This window comes from Apiospora hydei (genome assembly GCF_038363865.1).
Source record: "Apiospora hydei strain CBS 114990 chromosome Unknown utg000010l_segment0_segment0, whole genome shotgun sequence".
NCBI classification, from domain to species: Eukaryota; Fungi; Ascomycota; class Sordariomycetes; order Amphisphaeriales; family Apiosporaceae; genus Apiospora; species Apiospora hydei.
In genome coordinates this window covers 451,065-474,675 of record NW_027117369.1, presented here as the reverse complement: position 1 = coordinate 474,675, position 23,611 = coordinate 451,065, and the positions used below count along the sequence as shown (strand labels likewise).

At 54.2% G+C, this 23,611-nt stretch overlaps 8 protein-coding genes across 8 annotated transcripts; 4 read left to right on the top strand and 4 right to left on the bottom strand.

Annotated features, from left to right (window-relative positions):
* Window positions 1-119: 119 nt before the first annotated feature.
* On the bottom strand, window positions 120-2,154 carry PG997_014312 (uncharacterized protein; the record flags this gene model as incomplete). Its single annotated transcript, XM_066818626.1, has 4 exons — window positions 120-255; window positions 285-1,056; window positions 1,211-2,085; window positions 2,132-2,154. The coding sequence occupies 4 exons, from the start codon at window positions 2,152-2,154 to the stop codon at window positions 120-122; spliced, it is 1,806 nt and encodes a 601-aa protein (XP_066660814.1).
* Window positions 2,155-2,899: 745 nt separating this feature from the next.
* On the top strand, window positions 2,900-4,270 carry PG997_014311 (uncharacterized protein; the record flags this gene model as incomplete). The annotated part of the gene is made up of 1 exon (XM_066818625.1): window positions 2,900-4,270. One exon carries the CDS (start codon window positions 2,900-2,902, stop codon window positions 4,268-4,270), a length of 1,371 nt encoding a protein of 456 aa, XP_066660813.1.
* Window positions 4,271-5,305: 1,035 nt separating this feature from the next.
* On the bottom strand, window positions 5,306-7,107 carry PG997_014310 (uncharacterized protein; the record flags this gene model as incomplete). Its single annotated transcript, XM_066818624.1, has 3 exons — window positions 5,306-6,197; window positions 6,253-6,685; window positions 7,014-7,107. The coding sequence occupies 3 exons, from the start codon at window positions 7,105-7,107 to the stop codon at window positions 5,306-5,308; spliced, it is 1,419 nt and encodes a 472-aa protein (XP_066660812.1).
* Window positions 7,108-8,935: 1,828 nt separating this feature from the next.
* On the top strand, window positions 8,936-11,986 carry PG997_014309 (peptidase M16C associated; the record flags this gene model as incomplete). The annotated part of the gene is made up of 1 exon (XM_066818623.1): window positions 8,936-11,986. One exon carries the CDS (start codon window positions 8,936-8,938, stop codon window positions 11,984-11,986), a length of 3,051 nt encoding a protein of 1,016 aa, XP_066660811.1.
* A 1,462-nt stretch (window positions 11,987-13,448) lies between these two features.
* PG997_014308 (Succinyl-CoA ligase subunit alpha) lies at window positions 13,449-14,903 on the top strand (the record flags this gene model as incomplete). The annotated part of the gene is made up of 5 exons (XM_066818622.1): window positions 13,449-13,618; window positions 13,759-13,787; window positions 13,898-14,024; window positions 14,133-14,221; window positions 14,305-14,903. 5 exons carry the CDS (start codon window positions 13,449-13,451, stop codon window positions 14,901-14,903), a joined length of 1,014 nt encoding a protein of 337 aa, XP_066660810.1.
* A 2,029-nt stretch (window positions 14,904-16,932) lies between these two features.
* On the bottom strand, window positions 16,933-19,252 carry PG997_014307 (uncharacterized protein; the record flags this gene model as incomplete). Its single annotated transcript, XM_066818621.1, has 3 exons — window positions 16,933-18,046; window positions 18,104-18,918; window positions 18,971-19,252. 3 exons carry the CDS (start codon window positions 19,250-19,252, stop codon window positions 16,933-16,935), a joined length of 2,211 nt encoding a protein of 736 aa, XP_066660809.1.
* A 1,337-nt stretch (window positions 19,253-20,589) lies between these two features.
* Window positions 20,590-21,206, top strand: PG997_014306 (mediator complex protein; the record flags this gene model as incomplete). The annotated part of the gene is made up of 2 exons (XM_066818620.1): window positions 20,590-20,682; window positions 20,754-21,206. 2 exons carry the CDS (start codon window positions 20,590-20,592, stop codon window positions 21,204-21,206), a joined length of 546 nt encoding a protein of 181 aa, XP_066660808.1.
* Window positions 21,207-21,999: 793 nt separating this feature from the next.
* On the bottom strand, window positions 22,000-22,837 carry PG997_014305 (uncharacterized protein; the record flags this gene model as incomplete). Its single annotated transcript, XM_066818619.1, has 3 exons — window positions 22,000-22,316; window positions 22,374-22,534; window positions 22,641-22,837. 3 exons carry the CDS (start codon window positions 22,835-22,837, stop codon window positions 22,000-22,002), a joined length of 675 nt encoding a protein of 224 aa, XP_066660807.1.
* Between the last annotated feature and the right edge of the window lie 774 nt (window positions 22,838-23,611).

The following is a 23,611-nucleotide window of genomic DNA, read 5'->3' as shown; positions in this document are numbered from 1 at the left end:
TACTTGCAACTCCGAGTCTCATTGACTATGTAGACCTACCGATTTCCCTAAATGACTTATCGGATCCCTATTTTTCTTTCTTTTACTCTTTTTTGTTCTTTTTTGTTCTTCATCTCTATCTAATCATCATCCGCCGCGGGCTTCTTCGCCCTCTTCTTAGCACCGCCCTTGAAGTGCTTCTTGCTGCTGCCCAGCTGCACGTCCTTGGGATCCATGCCCGTCTCGAGCGCCACCATGGCGCGGGCCTTGCGCCCACTCAGGTGCCGCCCCCGGCCGTCGCGGACTGCTCCTTGCCCTGCTCCGTGTACTTGTAGCTGAACGGCATGGCCATGTGGCCCTTGTTATTGGCATCGCGGGCGAAGAAGGTCTTGTCGAGCCGCTTGCTCTTGGAGCCCGTCGGCTGTGCCAGGATCTCCGTGTCAACCGTCGCGTCGTCCGGGTGGTCCATGGCGTCGAGAGCAGCCATCAGCACGGCGCGCCGCTTGGGCGGCAGGTGCGCCGAGTCGTACAGGTCGCGGTTGAACTCGGCCGAGTCAGGGTACTCGGGCGGCGGCTCGACGTAGAGCAGCTTGCCCTTGACGTAGTCCTTCAGGATGGTACGGGCCGCGCGAGACTCGTCGGGCTGACCTACACCTTGTGTCTGGAAACCACGTGCCTTGGCGTACGAAGACAGCATCTCGCTGGCTGTGGGGACTCCAGTACCGCCTTCTTCAATGGGTCTCGTCTTGATGTGAATACCGTAGATGGCCTCCAGGAAAGGCTGGGGTATCCGGTGAGCCACCAGACCACAGGGACCGCTATACTCTCTCAACTGATCAATAGGCAGGACACCGTTACACACGAGATCCGCCTTGGTGGTGGCAAAGTTGGGGAACACCAAACCCGGGCAATCGCACAGGATGACCTTGTCACTGAGATGGATGGTCTGGAAATGCTTCGTCTTACCAGGGGTGGCAGAGACTGAGACCTTCTTGGCACCGATGAGGGCGTTGATGGTGGACGACTTTCCGACGTTGGGGTATCCAACCAGACCAATCTTCAACTTCTCGCCTGGGTCTGTGGGGGGTTAGCATGCATTTTTCGGTTAATTCTGTGTATCAAACTCACTGTCAGGGTCAGACTCTGGGATATGTGCCAAGAATGCCTCTTCCAACTCCTCCACGGTTAAGATCCTGACGTCCTCATCGTCAGTTTCCTCGTAGGGCTGCACCAAGGCGCGCCTTTCCTTCGTTCTCATTATCTGAGTTGTCATCCTCGGCCTCATCTTCCCCGGAAGACTCCTGCTCCTCCTCTTCTTGTTGCTTCTCCACGAATTTTCCTTTCGCATCGGCGGCTTGCGGGTTGAGCGGACCGTCCCACTCTGCTGCCTCTCTTGCCTCGATCATTTCCTTGGCTAGGGAGGCCGAGAAGAAGCGGTAGGCGATCTTCTTCTCCTTGAAGTATTGCGCCCAGACCCGGCGTTGCTTGGTGGTCATCATATCTGCCTTGTTGACCAGCAACAAGTTCTGCTTCCTGCTGTCGACGTCCTTGACGTAGCTCTCCAGATCGGCGGACCGGAACATGAGGGGGTTGCGCGCATCGACAATCTGGACGACGAGGTGGGAGCGCTCAATGACACGCCACAGCTGGCGCCAGACCTCGAGGTTGCGCTCGAAGGGGGTCATGAGCAGGTCGTTGCTCTCCTGCAGCTCGGCGAGGCCGCGGCGCCAGTCGAGGAAGCTCTCGCGCTCGAGCTTGTCGAGCTCGTCGGGGGTGGTGGTTTCGTCCCAGTGGGGCCGGCGCGGGACGGTCAGGCGCTCCTTGTGGGCCTTCTGCTTGTTCTTGACGGCGCGCTCCTCGTTGGCGGAGAGCAGGTAGGGGTTCTTCTGGTCGGTGTGGATGATCTTGAGGTTGTTCATCTTCTCGGCGGTGAAGTCGGTGTCGGCCAGCTCGGCCGTGGCCAGGAACTCGTCCATGGCGGACTGCTGCGTGACGGAGCGCATCTTGACCCACGACGCCTCCTTGCGGTCGTTGGTGATGTACTCCTCGCCGGTCGCATGGTTGACGCGGGTCACGCCCGTCTTCTTGCGGTCGGCTCCTTTGCCCCTTGCCGAAACGGTCGTTCATCAGCGAGTTGCCGAGGCCGACCGACCCCTTGGACTTTGCCAACACCATGGTGGGCGGTTTGCGTGTGTTATCTGGATAACGGCCTGTTTGGGACTATCAAATACGTGAGACAACGACGAGTCGAAATCAGGATGGATCCTTGTATTGAAGTGACTATGAAATCGAAATCTATTGTCGAAATAGGGTACGACAGATAGAAGAAAAGTTGGAGAAGAGAGAAGTTGATTTGATTTGCAACTTGCTGATCTCGTGCCTTTGGTTTCCTGCTCTGTCTTCCCAGGCGGACTCGCTGAATAATTGCCCAATTAATTCACTATGACCGAAGGGCAAATGGAGGGGCAACCTTGACCCAACTAACTTGCCTAATAAACTCGCAGGCGCGGGGCGAAATTCTCGTTTTTTTTCTGCCACTGCCTGCCTGCGCCTGCTCCAGTTTCCAGTTAATTACTGGCGTCACTCACCCAAAAGCCATGCCCGATAACAGCGGTCGATAAGCCCTGCGGCTCCAGCGGCCAACCCCACCAAAACTTTTCTAGGGTGCGATGGCAATTATTTGGAAAGTTGATGGATTGTGATTCTCGAAGGACGGCCTGACCGACTCGACATTCGCTTCGCTTCTCCATTTCCCCTACGAAACCTGTTCTAAAGTCGCAAGGAGGTTATCTGTGACTCCGACGCCTCAAATATTCCGTCTCATTGACCTGCCGATTGAGGCGCCCTTGCCAAAACTACCTACCTACTTGGGTACCTGAGAAAACGGCACTTTCACTTTCACAAATCAAGGGTCGCAAAGATGCCCCGCGGCAAGTGGATAAACAAGAAGACGGCCCAGCACTTCACGCTGGTGCATCGCCCGCAGAATGACCCCCTCATCCACGACGAGGCGGCGCCCTCCATGGTCCTGAACCCGACCGAGAACCTCAACGCCGCCCGCAAGTCCAAGGCCCTGAACGACCTCGCCTCGGAGCTCGGGTCCGACGCCGACTTCATCCGCGCCAACGAGGGCGAGGCCGCCACCTACGGCGTCTACTTCGACGACACCGAGTATGACTACATGCAGCATCTGCGCGACCTCGGCTCCGGCTCCGGCGGCGCCGTCTTCGTCGAGGCCAAGGACGAGGATAAGTCCAAGGGGAAGCAGAAGGAGAGTTTGGCCGATGCGCTCGAGGGGCTCTCGGTGGATGACAATGGCGCCGTCGCGAAAAAGGACTTGTTCGATGAGGAGATCCTGCCGTCCAAGAACTTGACCCGCAGGACGTACCAGGATATGCAAGACGTACCAGATATCATTGGCGGATTACAACCAGATATGGACCCGCGGTTACGTGAAGTGCTCGAAGCCCTCGAGGATGAGGAGTACGTAGACGAGGACGAGGACATCTTCGCCTCTCTCACCAAGGACGGCCAGGAGCTGGATGACCGCGAGTTTGAGGAGGAAGAGTGGTTCGACGATGAGGAAGAGGACGCCGGCTGGGAGACGGACGGCACCGAGAAGCCCAACAACGAGTACAAGATCAGCAGCGGCGACGAAGTGCCCGACCTGGTGCCCGTGCTCAGCGCCGAAGAGGCCGCCGAGGCCCAGGACCAGGTGGGCGACTGGATGGCCGACTTCACCAAGTTCAAGAAGGACCAGAAGAAGCCCGGCGCCCGCAAGCTCGGCGGTCCCCCCTCGGCCTCCGATCTGCAGTCCTCGATTTTGAGCACAACGACCAACGGCGGCCGCCGGAAGAAGCGCAAGGGCGCCCTGACCAACCCCTCGGCCTACTCGATGACGTCCTCGTCGCTGGTGCGGACCGAGCAGATGGGCATCCTGGACGCGCGCTTTGACAACCTCGAGCAGAAGGTGTACAACCACGACGATGACTTTGGCTACGCCGGCAGCGCGCTCGACGACGACACCAACTCCATGGTGTCGGGCGTCACCGGCATGACGGGCGCGAGCGCCATGTCTACGGTCACGGGCCCCGTGCGCGGCGACTTCGACTCGGTCCTAGACGAGTTCTTGGGTGGTCACTCCACCTTCAACAAGAAGTACATCCGCAAGGGCGGCTGGAAGAACGGCACCGAGCAGCTCGACGAGATCCGTCGCGAGCTGGGCCCCGCGCGCATAAAGGGGAAGCCGGCCGCGACGGCGACGGGGTCGGGGCGGAAAGGGGGCAGGTAGACTAGCTGCCTGATCAGAACAACAAAAAGTAAAATTGCTACGAATACATACAAATATAGAATGACTTAAGAAGAGATACCATATCAATCAAAGTAACTGTATTCAATGTGTGAAGATAACTAAACTATGCTTGGAATCTTTAGGTAATGCATGTACGTCGCACGAGTCTTACAAGTCGCGGCTCATAGATTTGCTGAGTATGTTTGTGTGGAAAACCCACAAAAATAGGGGTAATTGGTTTGTGGCCCATGAATCCAACAGCGATTTATTCCAAAGCTTTCCCAATTTGCCCTCCTATCTTTATCGAAAGTGTAGGAAAAATGCCCGTTTCACCTCGTCAATATCCGAATTCATTCAGAACATATGCGTTCGTAAGAATATACAAATCATCGCCATGCGTTGGGGGTTCTCTTGACTATCTTCGACGAATGGAATTAAAATGACACATAAAGCATGCGCGGGAAAAACGATACACACACACATTTGGCTTGCTGGTGCTGGGAGCTTTTTATCCCGCCCGCCTTTCCATTCCACCCCCTTCTCGCTGTCCTCTGACCAAGACTCCATCGCGAGCCCCGTACTACCTCTCCGGATCCTGAATTTCCCTCTTATCTTCCCGCTGGTTTGTGTGTGAATAATTATGCTTGTGGTTGAATGGTTCGTAGATGTCTGAACGCTGTCCCGAGTCTCGTAACAAGATCTCCCATCTGATTCAAGAAAGAAAGCAAAACATCATGATGTTTCACCTCGTTTCGTGTAAGGTGCGCTTCTCCAGATGCTGCTTGCAACACTTTCATGCGATATCAAGTGCATCAGAGATCATGTCCTCCCCAGTCCCATAAGATCTCTTCCCCTTGACCGCACCATGTTCTTGCTGTTCAGGACAGAGAAGGCGGATGACCGAAGACCCCAATCCGCATCCATTATTCCCACCCCAGCGACAGACCGAGGCGCCGCCGTGGACCCACGGAGCGTCAGGAGAGGAGGCAAGAGCAGGCGTGGCGGTAGAAGCACAGCAAGAAGAGGAAGACCTTCCTAGCGGTGTCCGTTAATCGCCGGTGCCGTGGCAGCCGCCGCCGCCGCCTGTGCTGCCGGGTGCGTAGGCGGCGGTTCCGGCCCGTATGTCGGGGCCGTCGGCGCTTGCACCGGGGGCAGGCTGTGCAGGTGCACCTCTTCCTCGGTGTCGTCGTCGAACTCGACCTCCTCGCTGCCGAAGTCGCCCTCCTCCTCTTCGTACTCGTACTCGCTCTCCTCGTCCCCCTCTTCATCTTCCAGCTCGTCGCCGCCGTCGTCGTGCACCTCCTCCCCCTCGGCGTAGCAGCTGTCCTCCACGGTCCCCTGCATCCCCTGGGGTATGCCGCGGCCCTGTTGCTGCATCTGGTTGATGATGGACGTGAGTTTTTCGTTCTTCTTCCGGATGTCGTCGAGTTCCTTCACATGCTTCTGGCGCTCGTCGGCCATCTTGACGATGTTTTGGTTCCGGGCCTCGACCTTGCGCTTAAGAGTTTCGTTTTCCTTCTCCAGCTTCTTGGTCTTTTTGCTCATATCCTCCATCTCCTTGCGGAAGGTCAGGAACAGGTCGTTGCTATTATTAAGCGTATCCTCAACCTGCAGTACAGCCGAAGAGTTAAGGGTCAACCCCAGCGCTTGGTTAAGCAGGAGGGAAGAAAGATCGCTACTTGCCTGTTTGAATTTGTCGACATATACGTTGAGCTGGTTTCGCAGTTCCGTCTCCGTCTTGGAAAAGGTGAGGACCTGGCTGTTGAGCTGGCGGCAGCGCGCGCTTTCGCTTTCGGCCGCCTTCTTCTGTTGTTCGTAGCGCGCCATGTTCCATTGCACCTCGATTTCCTTGGTGCGCATAAGCGAGTGGTAGTGCAGTTCGCGCAGTTCGTACTGCTCGATGAGCGACTTGAAGCGATTCTTGAATCTGTAATGTACCCCGTAAGCAGCCAGGCACCCCCTCCGGTGAGTAGGAAACGTACAGATCTTCCACTTTGGTATTCATGACTTGTTTGCGCGGATTGTCTTTCTCTTCTTGGTAGCCCTCGAGCGTCTTAAATACCTCCTCCATGCGCTTGTCCGAGTCCTTGCGCAACTTGTCGTGGGCATCCTTCAGACTGCGTTGTTCGCCCTTGAGCTTATTGTTATCTTTCTGCAGCTCTCGACATAGTTTCTCCAGCTTCTCTTTCAGCCCGGTGAGCTTGGAAGCCTCGGTTCGACTCGAGTCCTTGTCCTTCTGCAGCTGATCGGCGCGCTTCTTGTTCTTTATACTGTCCCGCTCGTGGCGCTTCATTTGGGCGAAGAGTTCCGACCATCGTTTCGTCAGTAGATCGATCTTCTCTATATCGTTCATCTTGCCGGACGAGCTGTTGAGAGAATTGTTGAGGTCACGAGTGTGTTTCCGCACTTCGCGCTCTGCATATCGCGATATGAGTTAGCCTCGACCATTGTTCGTATCGAATAACTTGCGCAAATGCGCATCCTGATCGTATCAAAGGCGTGGCGGCTAAAATCCACCAAACGTTCGGCGGGGCCTGCGTCCGGTCTCTTCCTCAAAATATCCATTTCCAAAAGGTTTCCCAAAGACCTCCATGACATGACAAATATTCGCTGTTTCTCGGGCGGCATACATGGAACGCTGTCGTGTCGCGTGACAGTCCTCCCGCGGAAGGATTGAACGATTCGGGCACGAGCGGCGCCGGCCAATGGCAAAACTGCGTGGACATAACAAAAAACCACCTACCTATCTCGGCTTCCTGTTCTTTCTCGGCGGCATTGTCGACTTCGAGTTGCGAGATCCTCGCGGCAAGCAGCTTCGAAGTCTCGGAGGAATCCATCTTTTTGACCTTGTTTGCTTTCTTGTTGGCGGCGGCGGGATTCGGAGTCGGGGCAGGGCGGGGATCGGCGTGGTGGTGGTGGTGATGATGGTGGTGGTGATGGTGTCCGTTCAGCACGCCGTTCGCAGCATCGTCCGGGCTCGGATAGGCAGACGGGGAGCAGCAGCAGCGTTGTTGGAGGAGCCGTTGGGAGGCGCTGTTGCAGCCAGCGGTGCTGGCGTCACCGAGCTCGCCGAGGCCATAGTGCAGCGAGGGATTCGGCGGGCGCAGGCGTGGGCTGGCCAAGTCAAGTCATCGATGGGGGAGAGGTCTGGTAGTTATGCAAAGAGTGCAACATCAATCGGATCAGGGTATGTATGTATGTAGGTATGTAGTCAAATCTCTGTTGGGTGTAGTGCAACCTCACAGGAAAAGGGCCAAGAGAAAAACGTGGTGGTGGAGATTCTGAGAGAACCTGAGTCGGAGTCTCGGGGGGCCTGTCTTTGGCCTGTCTTTTGCCGCTGTTTTCTCTCAGCTCCAGGTACTTTTCGCCCGTTTAGCACTCTCGTTTAGCTGAGGCAGGCGCCTTTTAGATTGAAGCATAACCGCTAAGCCGTAAGCCCAGGTCCTTGGTAACCGCCTGCTACTTTACTGTACTACGCTGCTGGAGGAATTACTTAACAGCGCCACCTAACCCGAGCCCTTGGTAGAGAAAAACGGTTGCGTTGCTGCTGCAACAAGGCCGGTTCTCTTGGATGCATAAAATTGCATTCACCTGCGTTTGGTGTATCAAGAGGCAAAATGCCAATAATACCAAATAGATATGCTTGGTCCAATATTGGGTCAATTGTGTATGATACGACATCCACTTGAGCAGAAAACCAAGCAATCGGCACATGACTTTGAAGACATCATGCATACGCCCTACGTAACAAAAGAACAGTGAACCGGGACGGTGGATCATGAAGAAATTAGGCCTGGTCGAATTGAATTGGTTTTTTTCCCGTTGCCCATACGTGACCTTTTCGGGATGCAGCACCACGTACAGTCCCAGAGGTAACACACCTATTCCATTGAGCATTGTATTCACCAACCCAAATATCCCTCCCGGTGCTTGGTGTAATGCAACGGAAGGTTTGACAAGCGATCTGGTTGTCCTTCCAGGCTGCCGTGGGGGGTTTGCTGATTGGATCGAGGGGTTTCACTGATGACATTGATTAATCTCCAGGGCCTGTGCGGGCAGGCTGCATCTGTGCACCTCGCTATCTGAAGTCTGAAAGTCGATCAAATGTGCATCGATGCAAATACAATTCGATAATTCAAGACAGCAGCATTGGAAATCTCGAGGACTAACCAAAACTCGAGCTACCAATTTGCCCCTGGTTGCTACCTATTACTTGTACTTGAGAGCATGCAATTCTGATCAACCTTGCTGGGCTTGCCCTGGCTGGGGTCTGACGTTCCAAAGTTGATTTGTCATTGGCTGATAAGCACCTAAGAGGGAAGGTATGTCATTATCGGCATATCGGTGGTATGCTTAAAATAAAGAAGGCGACCCTGCGTCATCCATGCCACTTCTTTTCCTAGATGTGGCTAAAGCTGTGGAAAGCTCCAGCTAAATTTCGTCCGCTAGCCGGCTACTGACAGAACTGCATGCTGCCTTCCGGTCAGTCGGTCCATTTTGTAGACATACACATCTGGCCATCCATGGGCGCGCCTTTTTTTCTCTCTTTGAGGCTTTATAGAGTTGTTATCTAATTCTTGCTTTCTTCTCTACCCTTCGCTTCTAGACCTGTAATATTACAATCGGCCGATAGACTTGTTTTTTTTTTCGAGACAAGAAAGAAACATGCTGCGCAATGCGGCCAATGCTGCCAAGGGGGCGGCAAAGAAGGCTGTGACGGAGCTTTCGAATTATCCCAAACCCGGCGAGAAGCTCCACGGCTTCACTCTCGTGCGGACGAAACACGTTCCCGAGCTGGAACTGACCGCGCTGCATCTGCAGCACGACAAGACGGGCGCAGACTATCTACACATCGCCAGAGACGACTCCAACAATGTCTTCTCCATCGGCTTCAAGACGAATCCCCCGGATGACACGGGCGTGCCGCATATTCTCGAACATACGACTCTGTGCGGCAGCGAGAAGTATCCCATTCGAGATCCCTTCTTCAAGATGCTCCCGCGCACGCTGTCCAACTTCATGAACGCCATGACCGCCTCGGACCACACATACTACCCCTTTGCGACCACCAACGCCCAAGATTTCCAGAACCTCATGTCCGTCTACCTTGACTCGACACTACACCCGCTACTGAAGCAGACCGACTTCACACAAGAGGGCTGGCGCATCGGACCGGAAAACCCGCGCGTGGCCGAAAAGGAGGGCGAGGTAAAGCCCGAGGATAGCAAGCTCGTCTTCAAGGGCGTCGTCTACAACGAAATGAAGGGCCAGATGTCCGATGCCGGCTACTTGTACTACATTCGTTTCCAAGACGAGATGTTCCCGGCGATAAACAACTCTGGCGGCGACCCCCAGAAGATCACCGACCTGACGTACGAGCAGCTCAAGAGGTTCCATGCCGATCACTATCATCCCAGCAACGCCAAGGTTTTGACCTACGGAGATATGCCCCTGGCGGATCATCTGAAGGAAGTAGATGCCCGGCTATCCGTGTTTGAGCAGATCAAGGCGGACACCGAAAACAAGACACCCATTGATCTCAGCAGTGGTCCTAAGGAGGTCTCCGTCCTGGGCCCCATCGACCCGCTGGCCGATCAAGACAAGCAGTACAAAACCTCCATATCCTGGACAACGGGTGACACGGGCGATGTGGTGGAATCTTTCTCATTGTCCATGCTGTCGAGTCTCCTGATGGACGGTTACGGTTCACCACTGTACAAGGGACTGATTGAGTCTGGATTGGGCACAGACTTTAGCCCCAATGCTGGCTACGACAGTCACGGACGGGTTGGCATTTGGTCTGTGGGACTTACAGGCGTCCAAAAGGAAAATGTGGCAAAGCTGAAGGACGAGGTCCAAAAGGTGTACGCTGAGGTTCGTCAAAACGGCTTTGAGAGATCCAAGATTGACGGATATCTGCATCAACTGGAGCTCGCCCTGAAGCATAAGACTGCCAACTTTGGTCTTGGCATAGTGCAGCGTATCCAGTCCAAGTGGTTTACTGGCGTGGATCCGTTCGATTCGCTTGCCTGGAACTCCATCATCGAGGCTTTCGAGGCCAACATGGCCAAGGGCAACTACCTCGAAGGCTTGCTGGAGAAATACTTCATGAACGACAACACTCTGACGTTCACTATGGCACCCTCTGAGTCCTACAGCAAAGATCTCGTAGTTGAAGAGGAAGAGCGCCTAGCCAACAAAATCAAGGAAGCAACTGCGCAAGCCGGAGGCGAGGCCGAGGTACACAAATACCTTGAGAAACGTGAGCTTGAGTTGCTTGCTGAGCAAGGAAAATCAAACACGGAGGACCTTAGCATACTGCCAACCGTCTACGTCAAAGACATCCCGCGGGAGAGGGAGCGCATCGAAGTGCGTGATGAAAAGGCTCATGGCACCTCCATACAATGGCGCGAGGCCCCCACCAACGGCCTGACCTACTTCCGAGCCATCAACACCTTCGAGGGCCTTCCCGATGAGCTTCGGGCTCTGCTGCCACTGTTCACGGATTCTATTATGAGACTTGGCACCAAGGACATGACCATGGAGCAGCTTGAAGACTTGATCAAGCTAAAGACGGGAGGAATCTCTGTTGGCTACTCCAGCACTGCGTCTCCTCATGATTTCCACCAAGCTACTGAGGGCATTGCTCTTCGTGGTATGGCCCTGGATCGCAATGTGCCCGAGATGTTCAATCTCCTGCAAAAGTTGATTCTCGAGACCAACTTTGACAGCCCCGAGGCAGCCAAGCAGATCAGGCAACTGCTCGAGGCCGCTTCTGACGGTGTTGTGAACGATGTTGCTTCGTCCGGACACTCGTATGCCATGAGAGCCGCCGAGTCTGGCCTCACGCGGGAAGCTTGGTTGTCGGAACAGGTGTCTGGTTTAAGCCAGGTGAAACTGATTACGAGCCTGGCTACGCGACCGAGCTCCGACAACTACGAGGACATTATTGGCAAGCTCAAGCAGATCCAGCAATTTGCATTGGCCGGCTCGCACATCCGCACCGCCTTGACCTGTGGTCCGGAAAGCGTCAGCGCCAACTCGAACGCTCTGTCCATGTTCATGTCGACTCGCCCGTCATCTGCCGTCAACTTCGGAAAGTCCACCCCGCCGTCGGTGGGCCGCGACATCAAGGCTTTCTACCCCTTGCCTTATCAGGTCTACTACGGCAGCTTGGTGCTGCCGACGGTGTCGTACACGCACGCCGATGGCGCACCGCTCCAGATCCTGTCGCAGCTCTTGACGCACAAGCACCTGCACCACGAGATCCGCGAAAAGGGCGGTGCCTACGGCGGCGGCGCGTACATGAAGGGCCTGGACGGCGTCTTCGGCATGTACTCGTACCGCGACCCGAACCCGCAGAACACGCTGTCGATCATGCAGGGCGCGGGCCGCTGGGCCGTGGACAAGCAGTTCAAGGACCAAGACCTCGAGGAGGCCAAGATCAGCGTGTTCAAGAGCGTAGATGCCCCTCGCTCGGTCAACACGGAGGGCATGGATCGTTTCGTGAGCGGCATCACCGAGGAGATGAAGCAGACGCGACGCACGCAGATGCTCGACGTGACCAAGGACCAGGTCCGCGAGGTGGCGCAGAAGTATATCGTGGACGCGCTCGCGAAGAAGCAGGAGCGCATTGCGTTCCTGGGCGAGAAGAAGGACTGGGTCGATGGGGCCTGGAAGATTAACGAGATGAACGGTGTTGGCGCTTCTGAGTAAGAAGAAAAAGAATATGACCTGGTCACATCTTTCTTTCTTTCCTCGAAATGTAATAACACCATGAAGCCATGTACATGATGTATGATATTAGAACATATACCCACCTCCGAAATGTACGATATCACTCGGCGGGTGTGGCCAGGTGGATGGAAGGCTACCCCGTCGAGACCACGAGACGAGACCAAACGATTAACGATGACAACTGGCCCAGTGATATGGTGAAATGCAATTTCAGCGTTCAGATACGATACGTCTCCCTGCTTTTGGTGTGTCCCCAACAAGGATCACCAAATACCCATAGCATCGAGATCACAAGAGCAACGCGAGAGCAAAGCCCCTTCTCCGAGTTAGTCTGTGCTTGGGTTAGTCTTCCGATTTTACAGTCGGAGGACAGACCCGGCCGGGCGTTACGGCTCGGCGAAGGCTCGTCCTTTCAGACCTGGAAGTTTTCCTTGACGGTAGGATTCCGGACTATAGTGCGAGTACATACTTTTTCTTTTGCTGTCTAGTTGGGTGATTACGTTGATAAGTAAGTGTGCCATGGTGGCCAATCGGCCTGGCACGCAGTATATAATGTGACAACCGGGGTAAACTCTCGTACCGGATATCTGACAGATGCAGACAGCAGTTCCATATTTTGCCCGGGCCAAGGGAACACAACTGTAGGCATGAGATCTATCCGGGTTACCTAGGATATCTACTCACTCAACAATTACCATAACAACTATTTCGTCGTTTGAAGCCATTTCTCATTTATCGTTTCTGAACTTCGATGCAAGCCGCAACTGAAGGAATGAACCGAAGTTTGTTAGCAGGTAACCGAGCCGTATGGCACTAGTTGCGCAAGTGACACTGGACCGACCGCCTGACAGGTGGCACGCACTTGCAGAGCAAGCTTTGTTCGCAGCAGCCAGCAGCCAGCCAGCAGCATTTGGGCGACCGGGAGAAAACGGGCGAATGGGATTAGCGGACTCGAGCACTCACCCAGAGTCGGCTCAAACGGTCTAACCCGACCGTGACAAGGGTCAGCTGCAAGCTTGCAGGCGGACGATCTTGGTCGGATTGGCCAGCATTTTTTTTTCTTTGCGGCTAGAGGGAGCAGAAAAACGGGCCCGTTTTGCCTGGTACCAGCAGCCAGAACCCCGGGCGTTGCAGCAGCAGCAGCAGCTTGATTGACGTTGCGCTGGCTCTCTGGGCTCTGGGGAAAAAGCAGCAGCCACAGGCCAAGCAGAGGATATAGGCCAAATTGAAATTGAAGCTACTCGCAACCTCTTATCGAATCCCAGCTACGAGATCTCCATCCCTCCGTCTCAACATCTTCCACGCCTCGCCCCCCTCCACACCAACCCAACATAATAAAGTCACTTTTCCACCCGAAAGTGATTTCTGGATCTCTGTCCTGGTAGACACCGCCAGCTCCTTCTCTCCTCTCTTTTCCCTCCACCCCCGAAATCCCAAAAAGATGCAGGCTATTTCGAGACAGCTTCGCGGCCCCGGTGCGGCTCTTCTGCGCCAGGCCGCCCGCCGCACATACAGCTCCGGCGCCTCGCCCTACTCCAAGACCATTGACAACCTGCGCATCAACGGCGACACCAAGGTCCTCTACCAGGGTTTCACCGGAAAGCAGGGAACGTACGTGCTGCTTGCTCTCTCTCTCTCTCTCTCACGATGCGGCTTGCTGCTGCCAGCCATTGCGTGCTGCAGCTTCTTCACCACCCCTCTCAACCATTCTCAACAGCAGAAAGCTAAATTGAAGTTTCTTTTCTCTACAGTTTCCACGCTCAGCAGGCTATCGAATACGGTAAACACTAGCTCCTTTGCCCGATTCGCTGTCTTGGCACGCACGAGAGATATGCATACACATACATACATACATACAGACGTCTAATACGATTTCGCGCAATCATACAGGTACCAAGGTTGTTGGAGGCACAAACCCCAAGAAGGCCGGTCAGGAGCATCTCGGTCTCCCCGTCTTTGGCAATGTTGGTGAGGCCGTCAAGCAGACTGGCGCTACTGCCACTGCCATCTTCGTCCCGTAAGCTCGCTCCAGGTCCCGAGAAAAGGAAGGAAACAAGAAATAAGAAAGAAGGGGGAAACAAGATGTTGAAGACGTGGAAACGAGGCTGACCCTTTGATCTTGCAGTCCCCCGCTGGCCGCTGCCGGTATCGAGGAGGCTATTGCTGCCGAGATTCCCCTCGTTGTGTGTATCACTGAGGGTATTCCCCAGCACGGTATGTGATTCTCTGCTCGACCCTTCCCAGCTTGGTAAACGATTGGACCACGGCTTTGCTAACTACGACATCCTACACACCAGACATGGTCCGGATAACGGACATGCTCAAGTCGCAGACCAAGACCCGCCTCGTGGGCCCCAACTGCCCCGGTATCATCGCCCCCGGCCAGTGCAAGATCGGCATCATGCCCGGCTTCATCCACAAGCGCGGCCGCATCGGTATCGTCTCCCGCTCCGGCACCCTGACCTACGAGGCCGTCAACCAGACCACCCAGGAGGGTCTGGGCCAGTCCCTCGTCGTCGGTATCGGCGGTGACCCCTTCTCCGGCACCAACTTCATCGACTGCCTGAACGTCTTCCTCAAGGACGAGGAGACCGACGGTATCATCATGATCGGCGAGATTGGTGGCGCTGCTGAGGAGGATGCCGCCGACTTCCTCAAGGCCAACAACATCGGAGGTGCCGACGGCAAGGGCAAGCCCGTCGTCAGCTTCATCGCCGGTATCTCCGCTCCCCCTGGACGCCGCATGGGTCACGCCGGTGCCATCGTCTCCGGCGGCAAGGGTGGTGCCGACAGCAAGATCAAGGCCCTGGAGGCTGCCGGTGTCGTTGTCGAGCGCAGCCCCGCTGGCTTGGGCCGTGCCATGCGCGGCGAGTTCGTCCGCCGCGACTTGCTGTAAATTGGTTGACTAAAGGGAAACTCTTCGTATATTGAATACCCTAATGTTTTGAAACCGAAACTCCTGTACGTTGTTGGTATGGCGGATGGAAGAGGCATTGGTTTCGGGGTGACGAGGACGAGACCATTGGAGGTCAGGCGCTTTGAGGGATAAGATAGAGCAACAGCATCAGGGGGAGCAACCCTTCCCCCAAATCATGTTTCCTATCAAAGTGTGAACTCACTCTATCATAGACGAAGGAGAAAGAAAGGCCACGGTGGCTTCGCATGTACCCTATCTGGTTGTATTTTGACTGTCTCCATTGCGCAAACCGAAATTCCCTGTTCAAGCCTCGTGTGTGGGAGATTTGAGTTGGTTAGTTCTCGAAACATTCGAAGCTTGTGATGTGTGAAGTGAAAGAACCCAATGAGAATCGCTGGCTGGATGGAACTGGTAAGGCCCTTTTGTGGCTTGCCTGCAGGCTTTGGTCAGTAAAGAGCTCTCTGGGTTAATGGTTTCTTCTGTATCTGTCAGAAGCTTGAGTGGCGTGCGTACGCCTATGGGATGGATAGGCTTTTGGCCCCCTAATGGTATCATGAATAGCCCCTCAGGGCTTCAGGGGTCGAGATGCTCGGCGTTCTTCAAGGCACCGACTTGATACCATGTCTGGACTCTTGTATCTACCCAATGAATCTGACGTATGTCTAGTGTTTCGTCTTCTTCGCGAGACCTCCTATCTGGGTTCCAGATTTTCCTTCCCCATATCCTCGGCGCAGCCCCCTTTTTAAACTCCGTAGCCAGCCTGGCTCCATACGCTGACCTGCTCGGTTATCTACATACCTTCCCAAGTAGAGGCGGAAGCTTACCAATAAGTACCTGGCAATGTAGCTCACATGCTACCTGTCCATCCTTATAAGTCCTAATAGGGCTTCCGATTTTCACAACGCAAACGAAAAGCGTCAAAAAGTCCGGGATGGTGTAGCTGGTAAGCACGGCGTTTGGTGACACTTGGTGTCTCCCCCACCAAGCCTCTTCGGAGGGATAGCAGACCCTGGGTTCGAGTCCTGGGTCCGGAACTGATTTTTTCTTTTTTTTTCTTTGTCCTTTCTCGCGTTTCCGTTTGTATGTACATGCTTCCAGCTTCCCAGTCTAAGTCCTACTGTAGAGCTTCCACTTTCCGCCTTCTTTTCTCTACCTCCTTTTCTGGTCGGAGGGGAGAAAAGACCCAAAGCTGCCAATGGTTTACCTGTCTTGTATCTTCTTTCGCCTGCTCCTTCCTACGTGGTTCCATTCAAGCACTTAGCACCGACACCGTACATATATCTCCTATGGTTGAGCTCAGGACTCGCGAAGGGGAAGTGGTGGTCCAACAAGGTGAAGGAAGGAAGGAAGGTACGATATCATCTAGAGGACATTCACCCACATTATTATCTCAACCGACCGCACGCTACATATGATACCGGAGATGAATAGAAAGCGTAAGATACGTCGCGATGGCAACTGACACATGGTGTCGCTAGCAGTTCTACAAGGGTAACTTACACATACATCCAGTGTTTCGAGAGACCATGGCAACATTTATGTCATGGAGGGTATGTCACATTCTAGTCCGTCTAACAGTGCATGGTGACAAAGCCAGATGAGCCAGCCGGCATCGTCTACAGCAACGAAAGGCAAACATAACACGGTACACACCAGCATTAAGAGAAAAGAAACCCATGAGCGTTTCATCATCAAATCAGATTCGTAGCAATCAATGTCTCTATCTTGCCTAGTATACAAGGAGGCTAAGGTGCATCGAGAGAAAAAGCAGCAAAATGCCATTATCCATTAGCGCCCAAAACTCCAGCCAGCAAGGTAGGCAGGCAAGCAAGCAAGTAGGATTGATCAAGGGTATCATCCATATCCCGCGCCCGCCATCCGCAAATAACAAGATGCGGCATCAAGAGGAAGAGGAAGCGATCATTATTACACGCTCCGTCGCTTCCTACTGGTCCATACCTAAGTAAAGAAGCGCAACCGTCAATCAGGTGGTATCGCCTAGCCTGAGCTACTTAAGCTCCGGCTCGTAACAACCACCGGCAATGACCAGGTTCATCCGGGTGAAGACTACCTTCTTGACCGGCGTGCGCTTGGTCGGGAAGGCGCTGATCTGGTCCGGGGTGATGGTAACCTCCTTCCCCTTCTTCTTGCCCGTGCCTCCGGACGCACCCGCGCCACTACCGCTTCCTTGGGCGTTGGAGCCGGAGGTCTTGTTGCTGGACTCGGCTCCCCCATTGGCAGCATTAGCAGCTCCATCCACGCCGTCGGTCTGGGCGGCGGCCTTGACACCCTCAGGCGGCATCTCCACATCCCAGACACGGACGGTGTTATCGTGTCCACCGGAGACCAGCACGTTGCTCTCCACGCTGAAGCTCATGGACCAGATACCACCGCGACCATGGCCACGGCAACGCTTAATGCGGACAGCCTTCTCGATATCCCACAGGAAGATGTTGCCACCAATGTCTGCAGAGGCCAGGATCTTGCCGTTGGGAGAGCACTCCAGGCAGGAGATATACTCGGCGTGACCCGTCAGGACGCGCACGCACTTACCGTCGTTGACAGACCACATCCGGATAGACTTGTCAGACTCGTCGGAAGCTGAGAACACGTAGGCGCCATTCGGGTGCCAGGTAAGCGTAGAGATGGAAGTGTCGTGGCCAACAAGGAGGCGCTGGGCCGAGGCGTGGTCCTGCGACCAGACGCGGACCGTCTTGTCCCAACCGCCACTGGCAAAATAGTGGCCGTGAGGACCCCAAGAAAGGCTCATGACGGGACCATCGTGACCGCGGTAGATGCAGAGACAGGACCAGACCTCGAGGGACCAGAGACGGATCTGGCCATCGGCGGAGCAAGAGATAAGCAGCTTCGAGTTGGTCTCGGGCTTGGGACCATCACCCTCGTAAATGTTGCGATCGAGGTTGGCAATAGCATCGGAGAAGGCAACGCTGTAAACGGGGCCAGAGTGGCCGATGAGTTTGCGGTTGTTGACCTTGAGGTCCTTCTCGGTGGGCAGGGTGGATGTCAAAGGCTTGCCGTCCATTGACCAAACGCGAATGTAAGAATCGGTGGTGCCGACTGCAACCAACTCTTGATCTTTGGAGAAGTCCATCGACGAGACACTGCACGGATAATTAGCAAACTGCATCTTGTCACGGGTCATCAACATGGTTACCTACTTTCCAAGTGTGTTGTGGAGGGTGTACATGCATACGGAGACACTAGGTCCGACACCGCCAGTACGACCCTCGATACGGAATCGATCGCGGTTCTCTCGGACCTTCTGAACTTCCATGACAACGTCTCGTGCTCGTGAAGGAGGGTAAGGGATATCAGTGCGCTGGGGTGAGTCTGCCGATTCCTTCTTGATAGGATGCAAAAGGTTGAACTCATCCACCAGTGTTGAAGTTCCATCACGCGGGGGGTTGATCTTGTCTTCCTCCTCAAGCTCGGACAAGACATCAGTTCGTAGCTCGGCATCCATAGGCAACGGGCCAAGCTTCAGAGCGGCCTTGTTGTTAAGGATGTCGCGGTTCGAGACGCCCGTCTTTGTTCCTGCCCCAGGGATGCCTTCTTGGGCGTCGACGTCATCAAGCTCCATGTTTCTGGCGCGGCGGTAAATGGCCTCGAAGCTGAACGGTTCGATGGGCCCACGGGAAACAGCATCGATCTTGCAGTAGTTGTTGAGGAGGAACCGAAGACAGGCGCCGCCCTGCTCCTCATCCTTCTCCAGGAAGGTCATCAAAGTACCGACGACGAACTTGTTAAGCGGGATGTTGTACTTGTTCTCTCGGTACAGCTTGGCCATGGCGTTCTCTTTGACATGGGCAGGGAGCGTGATGAGCTGAAGGCTCTTGACCTCATCGCGGTGGACATTCTCGAAGCGCTCATGGAGTTTCTCCATGAACTCCTTGGCCTCACCGAGATCGTTGCCCTCGACCAGTTCGAGGTAGGAGTAGACGAAGATAGGCCACAGGATCTTGCCAAGCTCGAACTACACCAGAGGTTAGTCAAAAGCGTCGGTGCGACACAGGAAGATTGCATACCTTGTAGAGATCAAGTGAGTTCTCCACCCACTTCTCGAGGTGGGTGTAGGCACGCATGTACTTCTTGGGGCCCATCTCGTCGTTGTTCTTCAGCGGCCGTCCACTGGGGTCGACGTTCTGTACCTCTTTGCGGAATACGGCCTCTGTATGAGTGTATCCCCTCTTAAGGAGATAATCTGTGACCTCTTGGGGACTTAGTTTACCGATCTCATAATAAACGTGCTCTGATCGTCCCCTGCCTGCTGGCAGGGGCTCAGGATAAGGTGGGATAAGGGCATTCATCATGGGAGATTGACGACGAGAGGATCCCCAACGAGGGAGATAAGAGGGAAGATGCCTGATACGGCGACCTCTCCTCCTCGAGGTTGTTTTCCAAACGGGTGGCTCCATGACGACGTTTGACCAACAGTGAGGGGACGATGAGGGGAAATACAATGCAATTCAAAGAAGTACTTGGCGAGAAGCAAACATGAACAATGCAATGCGGGCTATCATGACATTGTTTGGATGGGGGCGCATGGATGATGTGAGTGCATCGGGGTGGGATGTGGGGATCGGCGACAGGCAGGTAAAGAGGGCGCATTTCAAGTTCAGATGCAGGCGCACTTACGATTTGATTTAGATTATTGTTATTCGATGCAGGCGCAGAGGAGTTGGTGTTCCCAGCAGCTGCAGTGGTTGAAGCAGGCGCATTTGCTGTAGCGCCTGGAGTGGTGGTGGCAGGCTGCTGTGGTGTGAAGTTGGCACCAGTGTTGGGACCTGCCCCAGCTCCAGCGCCAGCACCGGCACCGGCAGCACCCGAAGGTGCATTATTGGAAGACGACATGGCCGGATGTGAGGTTATAGCGATGAGTGGTGAAAGAAAGTTATCGTTGATGAGTCGCCGGTGATATGGTCGCCGATCCTATCTTATATATAGGACGATATACCGATTTGCGATTCAAGGTTCGCCTTCGACCCAGCAGAGCTTGACGTCAAGCCACTCATGAACCACCCTTCATTCCGGCAGCGCGACGCACGACGACCAGAAGACCGATTGCCGGATGACAATAAAGCGGCGGCGGCGGCGGTTGATACGTGGTTCGGCGATCAGGGGAATGAGATGGATCACAAAGGTGCTCGGCAATGGCACTGGTGGTTGATGAGGCTGAAATGAACTTGCATTGACGCGACGCGCTAAGCCAAAGGGCAAAATTGGCGACAGTGCCCAGGTACTTAAGCACTTAACCTTCGGGGAGGTATTCAGGTACCGCCGATCGCTAAGCTTCCCCCACCTTCAGCCACAGCCAGCTATCTCCGCTAGCCGTGTCCTGTGGGGAAGAATGCGTCCATCCCTCCATTGATTCCAAGCTCCAATGCTCCAGTGTACAGGGACCTCGACCTCACTTTGCGACGGGGACTTCTTCTACGTAATTGTGTGCATTCACCAGCTTCATTCACCGGCACAACTTTCTACTCTCCCCATGGTTCCTCCTCCTTGAAACTCCAGCCTGAGCCTGACGGGATTGGAGTCCACGACACGCCCTCAATTTCCTTCTCCTCCCGCTCCCCATCATCGCCAATCAACTCCAGGAAATCGTCGCATTGATCGGGTGACTTGATCAGCCGCCGTCGCGAACATGAACCCCTCCCAAGAAACCGCTGGAGGCGAAGAGCCCTTCGTACCTTTTACCAAGGGCGAGCGCATGCAGCAATTGGCCGACATCGATCGGGTACGTTTTTTGTCCTTGAACTTTTTTCTCAGCTACCCGTCCACCCACTAATCGCTGCGATTGAACCACAGAGCATCGTGAGCCTGTTACCGACCGTCGCCCAAGCACTGCGGAGCATCAGCAAGAACGACACGACGACCGAGGCCGACACGCGCATGATTAGCAACGACGACGACAGCAAAGACGTCACCGTGTTCAAGGAGTCCATGGACCAGTTCGTCCGCACCCTGCGCTCCGTCGACGTCCGAATCAAGCGCCAAATCGGCGGCATGGAGGAAGAGGGCATAGTGAACCTCAGCGGCGGCGACAAGTCCGGCGAACAGAAGAGCAAGTCCCTGCAACCGGATGGTCACGGTCGGATCGGCGGCGTCGACGCCGGCTGGCTCAACAGTCGCAGCAACAAGGTCGAGCGCGATATGGAGACGGAGATCTGGGGAGAGATTGAGTCGTTGGCCGCACTATTGGCCGAGGGCCGGAGCGGCGTCAAGAGCGAAGGAGATGAAGATACCCAAATGACCTCGTAGTTCAGCTCCGAAGGTAGGAGAGATTTCTCGCCAGCAAGTCCATTCTGCGACTTACCTCATCTCGAGTGGCTTTCTCCTGTTCACTCATTATAAGTGAGTGGGATGACGATCTAAGGCCTGACAACCCTAGCTATGATTCGTTCTTCAATGGAGACACTGGTAAAGTAAGATACCACATGTAATGACGCAGCTACCAGTCCGCCAGATTGATGGCTACGTGGCTTCTCGAGAAGACGTATTCTGCCATCAAATGATACATGTTTGCAATTGTGGATGGATTGCTCTTTGGAGCAGACGAAACCTCGGGAGATGTGAAGAGGTAATCTATATGGGTTCCTTATCGAATCTCTTGACCGGATGTACCAAGCTGGTCAAAGGGGTTGACAGATGTGTCTGTGGGTAGTTTCGAGGCTGCGAGTAGAAGGGTGGACCTGCGCAAAGCTCATAGAAAAACACACCTGTTAAGTTTTAGACGTCGAAGATGAAGAAGTATCAGCTAAAGCGGATTATGTTCATAGCTACACATATTCACATCTTACTCGCCAGTCTGCTCCACCTCAAGCGACAACTCTCCTTTCGTGGGAGACGTCTCTTGTGCACGCTTGCTGCATCAGGGACATGCATCGGTCATCGACCAACCAAACCAGCAAGTACCACTCCGGATCCTTGCCCAAAACAAACATCGCTGAATGGGAATAGATAATCTGTCAAGAGCTCTGGCAGGAAAATCACTGGCGGCGCGAGTCAGAGTTTGACTGACGGCTTGCCAGGTCGTGAACACGGGAGTGTGTGACTACTCTTTCGAGCCATCTTGGACACCCGATTCGATGGTATTATCCTCACTGCCGCTGTCGGTCACCCCAGTTGCCGTCTCGTTATCGTCAGCCTCGTCACCTGGAACCCCCACTTCGTCTTCTACCTCCTGCTGAGAATCCCGAGTTCGCCAAACCGACTCCAGTTCCAACAGGTATATCGGATCCATGGATTTGAGAGGGTCCTGATAACGGAACTTGGCGAGCCGCTCCTCCACCCGGCAGATCAGACGCTGCAATTCGACATGCAGCCACTTCAGGAGTAAATCGCTGGCGCCCTCGTCGTAATGACACTGGCCTTGTCGACAGAGATCGCGGATGTATTCCCAGTCGACGTCTCAGGCCGACTCCTCACAACTCCCTTCGTCGGTACCTCCTCCTTCTTCGTCGGGGTACGGATCGCAGTTCTCGAGGATCCATAAGATCACGAGACGGCTACAACGAGTGTCCTTGATATTTTGGGGGAGTATCCAGATGAGATCGTCAAAGTCTTTGTGGATTTCATCGACTTGGGCCCTGTGAAAATCAAAAACAAAGGGAAAGATTAGTTACATTGAAGATTGATGCGACCTTCGGCGGTTTGGGTGGGGAGAGGACCATGGTGAAGATGCCAGCTACATACTTCACGTCGGATTCAGATCGAGAGCCAGGTGTGTTGTAAAACATCGCGTTGAATTCATGAACCAAAGCAGTCAGCTTTCGGACGCCACCGAATCGATAATCGTTAGATGGAAACTCAAGATCTGCTGTGGTTAGGCACTGGGTAAGCCATTTTTTCTCCGCGTTGGTCCAAGGCCGAGGACCCGGCGTGTCAGACATGCTGGGCAATGGTTCAAGCTTTGCTGCTTGATTTGGCGCGAGGTAGATATAACTGTGTATCCTCATCCAAGCTCTTGTCGGGGATAGAGCTGTGTAAGGGCTCGAGTATGAGTTGCGTAGGAAAAAGAAATATAAAAGCAGTCTTCGTTCTGGGCAGTGGTTTTATGACCGGAAGAAAGACCCTTACTGAGGCACATACTCGAGGCCCTGGCTGGGCAGCCTGACTGAGTAATTGGGAGACAGGCAACAAATATGAGGAGCATCTTTAACTGCTGTGAGCCTGAGAACCATATTAAATTTCTAGACTTTAGATGGCTAGACTATAACAATAAACCATGATGCCATGAGATCCCAGGAAGATGTTTCGACTGCAAACATTGGCCAATATGACGTCAATGCTAAAACAGACCCCTTATCGGTTTATGCAAGGGGAGAGTTTCACTGGAGGAGCAACACCCTCGCTTTGAAAGTAGATTGGCTCACTAACCAGATAGTTTGACAGCATGAATAGGCAGGTTCAACATAAGCATTGGCTGAGATCATACGTGGATCTTTACAAATGTGAAGGTGGGAACTGCTGAGACGCCCGAGTGATCAACGAATGATAAAACGGGCCACTGGAACAGACTCACCATCCGAACCGGCAATGCTAAGCCAGAATCTCACTACAACGCCTCAGGCCAAGATAACTACTATATAACATGCCAGAGCCGGGAAGCGCTAGTCAGCCAATACTTATCCCACTACTCTCTCATGTTGGTCACTGGACGGTTG